The following is a 9,534-nucleotide window of genomic DNA, read 5'->3' on the forward strand; positions in this document are numbered from 1 at the left end:
TAACTCTTTTTCTCACATATGTAACTTGTTACTTAAATGAAGTAACCCTTTACCCACAATTTCGAAAAATGTTTAAAGTATTTTTAGAGTATTTCAACTTTCTTTAAAAATAGTTTGAGCATTACTACTTTTGTATATCAAAGAGTTTTAGGATAGAAGTACCTATATAGACTTAATCTAATTTTCTTGAAGCTTTAATCTTCTTGGTCTTCATAAGTATTCTTCCTTTTCTTCTTTTTGGTGATGTTGGTGTCTTCATCAAAACCTTGCCAAAGTCAAAAGCAAGGATCTTCTTCACAATATCATTCTTGGACAATCATGTAAATTACAATCATGTAAATTAGATGAAAAGTGCATATAAAAAAATAGAGGGAAAAATTATGCACAAGTGAAAAAGACTAAGGGCCAAAACGGTACTTAATAATTGTGAGTGGCATATAGGACTTGTACGTGTGATGCCATAGTGAACAATATATACCACAGAAAATACCTTCAGAGATTTAGATGAAAAATTAATAAAATGATTATTTTTTTCAGATTCATATAAGTTGATGAAAATTACATATAAAAAACAAGAGGACTAAACTTTTACAGTTGAAAACGTTGTGCAACCAAAACTGCAATTTAACAAAAAAATTACTTTTATTAGTACGTGAAATTTAGTTAAATCTCACATAATATATTGCTTCAATACAATTTCTGAACAATATTGTTTACCTCTTTTGTTTGCTTATTGAATGTACTTGCTGCAAATGTTAGGAAAACTTATTTACTTAGTTTTCTTTTGGTACATGATTTATCTATTTCAGTAATGAATTGCATAGAGATATATAATAAAATACTAATATTCACATATACTAAAAACCGTGATTTTTTTTAAAACTTTGAGCCAACTATGATATTTTATATAGTGGTATTAATAGTCGTATACTGGTAGAGTAATTATATAGTGGTATAATAATCTACTAATTAAATTGTATACCAGTTAAATTATATATCTATATTAATATATAATGTAAAAACATGATTAATGTGTAATATAATTTAACATATTTAATTTTTATATCCCAGCTCTCCCTTTATATTTACAAATTAAGTATTCCTAGTGCAAGGTCATTCCTTTTTTATGATCATTTTTCTAATACATGAATACAATAATTTTGAAACTATCATGTATACATTGAATGCAATAATTTTGTAACTTATATTGTGCAAATAATTTTGTAACTTATATTGTGCAAATAATTTTGCAACAATCGAATGAAAAATATAATAATTTGTATTTGATTATTTTATGTTATTTTTAAAAAGAGAATATATTGTGTTCTTTGCCACATATGAAACAAAAAAACTTCACCTCATGAAGCCTTAGTCAGCCCCTCTCAAGATTATCACAAGTTTATATGATCCAATTTTTTCATATAAAAAAGATTACACTTTTAAAGAAGTGTCAAAATACAATCAAATTAATTACATATTTATTATTTCTCATAGATAATTCTTTTGTATGAATTTATAACATGTAAAAACTATATGCTCAATCTCAAACAATATATATGAATTACTCTTGATGTCTTAGTCACCCGTGAAGATAATGAGATGATGATCTTTGGTCCAACTTCCTCATATTAGGAAGATTACACTTTTGAAGATGTAACACAATCAAATCAAATATTAAACATTTATTCTTTTTCAAAATATAATTCTTTTGTAAGAATTTATAACAAATAAATCAATCATTATAACAAATATAATATATTTATCAATATAAATATTTTTTGCATCATATAACTCAATTATTGAAATGATTCAATAACTAATTATGTTACAAACAACTATTAAGTTCTTGGTCTTAACCTATATAACTGTCATAATATACTGATATGAAGACCATTTCACTTATTTTTAGGTTGATCCAACTAGTACATTATAATTTTAATAAATGTGATTTTATATGGATCCAACAATAACGTTATTTAACAAATATTTTTGGGAGAAATGGTGTTCATTTCCATGATCTCTTATGCTTTAAATTTTTTTAATTTTCAACACGCTGAAAAAAAATTCTATTAAAAAAAGTTAATTTTAGTTGGGAGTTTTAAACATTTATTATTTAATAGACTTAAAAAAATTTATTAGAATCAATATATAATTTACTTACTTATTCCCTCTCATTCTTAATATAAAAATGACATCATTTTCTTCTTTTATAGGCATTTTATATTTTCTATCCAACATTTATTTATTTTCCTTCATACCCCCCTCCCTAAAAAATTTCAAATATCTTTTTTTGTTAATATTATAATGTTATAATATTTTATAAAAAACAAGAAAAATAATTACTTTTATTAGTGTGTATAATTCAGTTTGAAGTGTCTTATGTTTTTATTATATGTTTATAATATTATTGAAGTGTGTGTCTTGTTATATTCCACCTCCTTCCTATTATAAATACCATTTTGAAGTTTTCAATGTCCATTTTATAATACTGTATGTAACATTCTTTTATCATTTACCCATATTAAAACATTTCATTTTATCACTCCTGACAACTTGTTGGAAGAGACAATTATAAATCCTGAAAGAGATTAGTTCCATACCTAAAATGTAAAAAAATACTCTTGGTAGTACTAAAAAAAATGAAAACACCATGAATTTCATATTCACTATTATGGTTGGTAATATTATTATTACTAATTTTAAAAATAGACAGACAATAAAAAGAAAGGCTTAAATGCAGTTTTGATCTCTCAAAATTTTCGATCATATGATTTTAGTCCCTCAATTTTTTATGTGTAATTCCCATTCGTTAACTTTTCATCCAAACCCCTAACGAGGTTTTCTATATGAAAAATTTTGTCCACCACAGAATTATGTGTTATTCCTGTAACATCGACGATTATACGGTGCAATTTTGGTTCCTCATCCTTTTCTTTAGTGCAAATTTCACTCCTCTATTTTTTATTTGTATTTTTCATCTAAATAAAGGATCCTATCAAAATATATTTAAATTAAATAATCACAATCTAATAACTCAAACAATGACCACTTGATTTCCTACGATTAAATATAAAATATGTGATAAATGTTGTCCAATATGACATGCATCATTCATATGACACTTGAAATCAATGGTATTAATATGGTACTAGTTATCAAATCGATTAGGATACTGATACAGTAGTATAATAGTTTAATCAGTGATTTATTAATTAAAGCGCATAGCAGTGAAATTAGATATACATGTATAATATATTAACATTAATGTTAAAAAATCAATAAAAAACCAATAATTTTTTTTTCATTAAAAAATTAATTTTAAATAAAAACCGGCCAATACGACCGGTACAGTTCAATTGAAAACCGGCTGGTATGATCACATAACTAGTATAATTATTGTACCATACTATTATTGGGTCCAGTTTACCGGTTGAACCGGCCGATACGAAACGATTTTAACAACACTGCTTGAAATTGTATAGTACAATTTTAATCTTTCATTATTTTCAATTTTGCAAATTTCCTCGTCATATTATTATATTTAAGAATAGTAGACATTTATAAAAACAAATTTAATTAAAAAAAAAGTTTTAAATAATCAATCAACGAAATTGAATAATTGTTTGAATATACTATTTCTACTAGATTAAATTATTACTAGATGCATTACGAATTAGAAAGGAAAGAAGAATTACAGTTTAATGTTCGTTAATGTGTTATTTTCTTGTTTTTTGTCATTTGTCTTCTTATCTATTAAGTATTAACATGCACTAGTTCATTGTTATTGTGCCCATATCAACATCCACTTCACATTCAATTTTAGAAGATGATATTATTACTGTGAAAGTTTTCAATTTTTATTATGGATATTAAAAGAATGACCATTTTTGCAGGAGTTTTAAATTTGGTAAAAAAAGAATAAATTGGTAACCAAAATTATACCATGTAATTCTATGTGTGACATAAGAATGAAACGATTAAGACTTAAGAATAAAATGAATGAGACTCCTCTCCAGTAATGAAGAGACAGTGATGCTAAAATAAGAAAAATGTGATATACTTTTACACTTATATTCTTATGTTTATTATGATAAGACAAAATTACCCTTTAAACTAAAGGGAAAAATTACATTTACCAAGCCTGACCGCAATGAAACATATAATGTTATGTTAGAAGAATGGTGTGAAACAGTTTCAAGGTATTAGATTGACAGCTACTGAAATAACCACATGATATACTAAATTAGAAAGAAATTGAATTAAATATGAATGTAATATTTATTTATTATTATTTTAAAGAATTATATGTAATTACTTTATTTTTATTATTTTTTTAAAGATAAATAATAATTAAATATAAAAAATAAAAAATATAATAATATTATATAAAACCCATTTAATATTATGTATAGATCTTTTTCTCACTAAATATGATAGAATTGAGAGTGTCACATGCAATGTGAGCATCAGCTCTGTCCACTCTTCCAACTGGATAAATACTCTTCTTACCTTCTTTACCCCAACTTTTCACTCCATTTTCTTCATCTCTCAAATCCTCTCTCTCTCTCTCTCTGAACCATAGCTTCTAAGCTCTTTGTCTCTCTAATGGCAGAGCTTACACCCTGAACTAACATACAGAGGTACCCACTCTTCTTCTCTCCCACTCTCGCTCTGTATCTCAATCTACACAGAATGAAACCCAAACACATACAACAAAGTTTCTCACTCTTTCTCTTCTTCTTCTTCTCTCTCTTCACATTCTTCCCTTTCTCTTCTCCTTCACCTCAACAACTTCTCAACTTCAAAGCAACACTCCCTGACCCGTCCATTCTCTCTACATGGCTCCCAACCCAAAACCCATGCTCATTTAACGGCGTCACCTGCAACAAAAACACTAACCAACTCACTTCCATTAACCTCACCTCCATCCCTCTCACCGTTAACTTCACCGTGATCTCCACCCACCTTCTCTCCATCGACCATCTCCAAATCCTGACCCTCCATTCCACCAATCTAACGGGTACCATCACTCCCTTCAAAAAATGTTCAACCTCTTTAACCACCATAGACCTCTCCTTTAACTCTCTCTCAGGTTCAGTTTATGACTTAACCACTTTTTCACTTTGCACCACTCTTCAATCTCTTAACCTCTCTAACAACCTTCTAGAATATTCTTCTCTGAGCCAACCCTCTCTGAAACCATGGACCCTATCTCTCAAACTCATTGACCTCTCTCATAACATGATTTCTGGTTCCGAGTTTCTTCCTTGGATCCTGAACCATGGTTGTGATGGGTTAAACCAACTTCACGTTCAAGGTAATAAGTTAACCGGAGAAACCGATTTCTCCGGTTGCAGTAACTTACAGTATTTAGACCTTTCCGGTAACAACTTCTCCGTTCAAATCCCGTCTTTCGGTGAATGCATTTCTCTGCAGTTTCTTGATATCTCTTCTAACAAATATTTTGGTGATATTTCTCAATCACTGTCATATTGTAACAAGCTTAGTTACCTGAATGTTTCAAGTAACCAGTTTTCCGGTTTGGTTCCGGTTTTTCCCTCCGGTTCTTCTCTGCAGTTTCTCTACTTCGATAACAACCATTTCTTTGGTGAGATTCCGGTTCGACTTGCCAGTAACCTCTGCTCCACACTACTTGAGCTGAATTTATCTCACAACAACATATCTGGTACTGTACCGAGCGAATTTACCACCTGCTCTTCGCTCCAATTGCTGGATATCTCCCACAACAAGTTCACCGGTGAGTTGGTGGTTTCGGTTTTCGCCGAAATGAGCAGCCTTAAAAAGCTTGTTCTGTCCTTCAATGAATTCACTGGGTCTCTACCGGAATCTTTTTCGAAGATGGTGGGTTTGGAATCGTTGGATCTGAGTGCTAATAACTTGTCTGGTTCAATTCCTAAAGGACTCTGTCAAGATCCTAAGAACAGTTTCAAGGAGCTTTATTTACAGAATAACAATTTTTCTGGTTCTATTCCATCCACATTAAGCAACTGTTCAAACCTCGTGGCATTGGATTTGAGCTTCAATTACCTCACGGGTACTATCCCTGCTAGTTTAGGGTCTCTTTCGAATCTTCGTGATTTGATAATGTGGCTCAATCAGCTTCATGGTGAAATACCACAAGAGCTAATGTACATGACTATGTTGCAGAATTTGATCCTGGATTTCAATTTCTTGTCCGGAAACATTCCTTCTGGGTTAAGCAATTGCTCCAACTTGAATTGGATCTCGCTTTCGAATAATAGGCTTAGTGGAGAAATTCCATCTTGGATTGGAAAGTTATCAAATCTGGCTATTTTGAAGCTGAGTAATAATTCGTTCACCGGCCGGATTCCACCTGAGCTTGGAGATTGCAAAAGCTTGGTATGGTTGGATCTGAATACTAATGCACTAACAGGGCCAATACCACCGGAGCTGTTTAAGCAATCAGGGGAAATCACATTGCATTTCATAAGTGGGAAGACTTATGCTTACATAAAGAATGATGGGAGGAAGGAGTGTCATGGCGCAGGGAACTTGCTAGAGTATGCAGGGATCAGTCAGGTGCAATTGAGCCGGATTTCAGTTATGAAAAGGAACTCTTGCAATTTCACCAGAGTTTACGAAGGTATGGTGCGGCCAACGTTTAACAGAAATGGTTCTATGATCTTTTTGGATATTTCATATAACATGTTGTCTGGTAGTATTCCCAAGGAGATTGGGGCAATGTACTATTTGACAATCTTGAATTTGGGTCACAATAATATATCTGGGAGCATTCCAGAAGAGCTTGGGAAAGTGAAAGACCTCAATATTCTTGATCTGTCTTACAATAGGCTTGAAGGGGAGATTCCATCAACCATGGCAGGACTCTCCTTGCTTACAGAAATTGATTTTTCAAACAATTATCTCTCTGGGTCGATTCCTGAATCCGGCCAATTTGATACTTTTCCAGCAGCCAAGTTTATGAATAATTCTGATCTATGTGGAGTTCCTCTTAATAAATGTGTGTCAGGCATAGGACCCAGTGCAAGTGCCCAACATCAGAATTCTCACAGGAGACAGGCATCTCTTGTGGGGAGCGTCGCCATGGGGTTGATATTCTCACTCTTCTGCATCTTTGGTTTGATTATTATTGCCGTTGAGACAAAAAATAGGAGGAAGAAGAAGGAAGCTGAGCTCGATGCTTACATTGACGGTAATTCTCATTCGGGTAATGCCAATTCAGGCTGGAAATTGACCAGTGCCCGCGAAGCGCTTAGCATAAACCTTGCTACATTCGAGAAGCCCCTCAGAAAGCTCACTTTTGCAGATCTTCTTGAAGCTACCAATGGCTTTCACAATGACACTCTTATTGGTTCGGGCGGTTTTGGTGATGTGTACAAGGCTCAGTTGAAGGATGGTAGTGCTGTGGCCATCAAGAAATTGATACGTATAAGTGGACAAGGGGACAGAGAGTTCACTGCTGAAATGGAAACCATTGGGAAAATCAAGCATAGGAACCTTGTTCCCCTTCTGGGCTATTGTAAGGTTGGAGAAGAGAGACTCTTGGTTTATGAGTACATGAAATATGGGAGTCTAGATGATGTTCTGCACGACCCGAAGAAAGCTGGGATCAAGCTAAACTGGTCAGCGAGGAGAAGAATTGCCATTGGAGCTGCCAGGGGATTGGCTTTTCTTCATCACAATTGCAGCCCCCACATTATTCACAGAGACATGAAATCAAGTAATGTGTTACTTGATGAGAACTTGGAAGCTAGAGTCTCTGATTTTGGAATGGCTAGGCTTATGAGTGCGATGGATACCCATTTGAGTGTGAGCACATTAGCTGGCACCCCAGGCTATGTTCCTCCTGAATACTATCAAAGCTTTAGATGCTCCACCAAAGGTGATGTTTATAGCTATGGTGTTGTTTTGTTGGAGTTGCTCACAGGGAGAAATCCCACGGATTCAGCAGATTTTGGCGATAACAATCTTGTGGGGTGGGTGAAACAACATGCCAAACTTAAGATAAGTGATGTTTTTGACCCAGAGCTGATGAAGGAAGACCCCAACCTAGAAATTGAACTTCTACAGCACTTGAAGGTTGCGTGTGCTTGTTTGGATGATAGATCTTGGCGGCGACCAACGATGATTCAAGTCATGGCAATGTTCAAAGAAATTCAAGCCGGATCAGGGATGGATTCGCAATCTACCATAGCTACAGAATATGACGGCTTAAATGATCTTGAAATGGTTGAAATGAGCATTCAAGAAGTCCCTGAGTTAAGCAAGCCTTAAGCAAAAGTTCCAGAAACTTCAAGAGAGGAAACAGATTTTTCCTTTTTGGCTGGGTCTAAGATGTATGTAGTAGTCTTGTTTTTATACATAAACACCTGTTTTTGTTTAACTTGTATATAAACAGCTTAAGTTGTATGTTTTTCCCTAGAACTTTTTCCCTAGTACTTTCTCATTTAGATATGATCAATCTTATCAAAGGTTATGATGATTGATAGTGACTAAGTGGAGAATCTTTTGGCCCTTTCCTTTGGCTGTTTGATTTGTTTTCTCCATTTGATTCACTGCAACTTTTGGTCCAATTTGCCATATAATTTGTGAAAATATGTCTTTAAGTGTATGTTTGGAAATAGCCATCTTTTGCAAAAGATCTCTTAAAGGATCTTTCGATTATTATAAACAAATTTAGTCACATTAAGTTATCCAAAATACACACTTTGGTGTCTGTAACATCAAATTTCTTAATTTGATTAAGAAATTAAACCTCTTGCTCCTTAAGTTGTTCTGAGCCTTTTTGTTTTGCTTGCTAGTTTAAGGACTCTATAGGGAAAAATATCACTGTACAGGAGGTACTTTTCTTGACTTGGTTCAATAATTTTGGCCTAATTGGGTACACATTTCAGGAGCCATTAGGTATCCGTATTTATCAGCTATTACTTTCAGATTCATTTTTTCTTATGCATATAGTTATAAACAGAAGGAACAGAATAGCCACATGAATTTTATACTGTAGGTTTCACCATCTCTGTCTTTCTCTTGAACGTGCACGTTTCTTGCATCAATCTCTAACTTCAATTCTTGATTATTTCCCCATTGAAAAAACCTAAACATGTTTTTGGTCCGAAAAGTTTAAAGAAATTGTTTTTTAACTCAAAATGTGCGTGGTAGGCATGCAATTATAATTAAAACAATAAAGTGAGTCCATCTTTTATCCATAAAAAATGTATTACTTTATGCGTAATATGATGTGATAAGTTAAAAAATATATTTAAATTAAAATTTTAATAATTATATATTTTATCAAAAGATGAAACTCTTAGAGTGACAGACCAAACCTTCACTTATAAAAACTTATGGTTAATGTAATTATTGCTACAGGATTTAGTTAGTATGATTAATAATAGTTCGGACCACAAATAACACCTAAACAAGTTTGGTTGGACCATATTTTGGTCAAAGTATCCCAATCTTATAATTGGAAACCTTTTACTTAGGAAACTACTATTTCTTTCATAATTATCAAGAATCTTCAACTCATGA

The 9,534-nt window shown here is 32.6% G+C and overlaps 1 protein-coding gene across 1 annotated transcript; it reads left to right on the plus strand.

Moving 5' to 3' along the window:
* Nucleotides 1–4,489: 4,489 nt before the first annotated feature.
* On the plus strand, nt 4,490–8,306 carry LOC109338204 (brassinosteroid LRR receptor kinase-like). Its single transcript, XM_019575386.1, has one exon. It carries the CDS (start codon nt 4,693–4,695, stop codon nt 8,275–8,277), a length of 3,585 nt encoding a protein of 1,194 aa, XP_019430931.1. The 5' UTR covers nt 4,490–4,692; the 3' UTR covers nt 8,278–8,306.
* Nucleotides 8,307–9,534: the final 1,228 nt, after the last annotated feature.

The sequence above is a fragment of the Lupinus angustifolius genome, unplaced genomic scaffold (genome assembly GCF_001865875.1).
Source record: "Lupinus angustifolius cultivar Tanjil unplaced genomic scaffold, LupAngTanjil_v1.0 Scaffold_19_49, whole genome shotgun sequence".
NCBI classification, from domain to species: domain Eukaryota; kingdom Viridiplantae; phylum Streptophyta; class Magnoliopsida; order Fabales; family Fabaceae; genus Lupinus; species Lupinus angustifolius.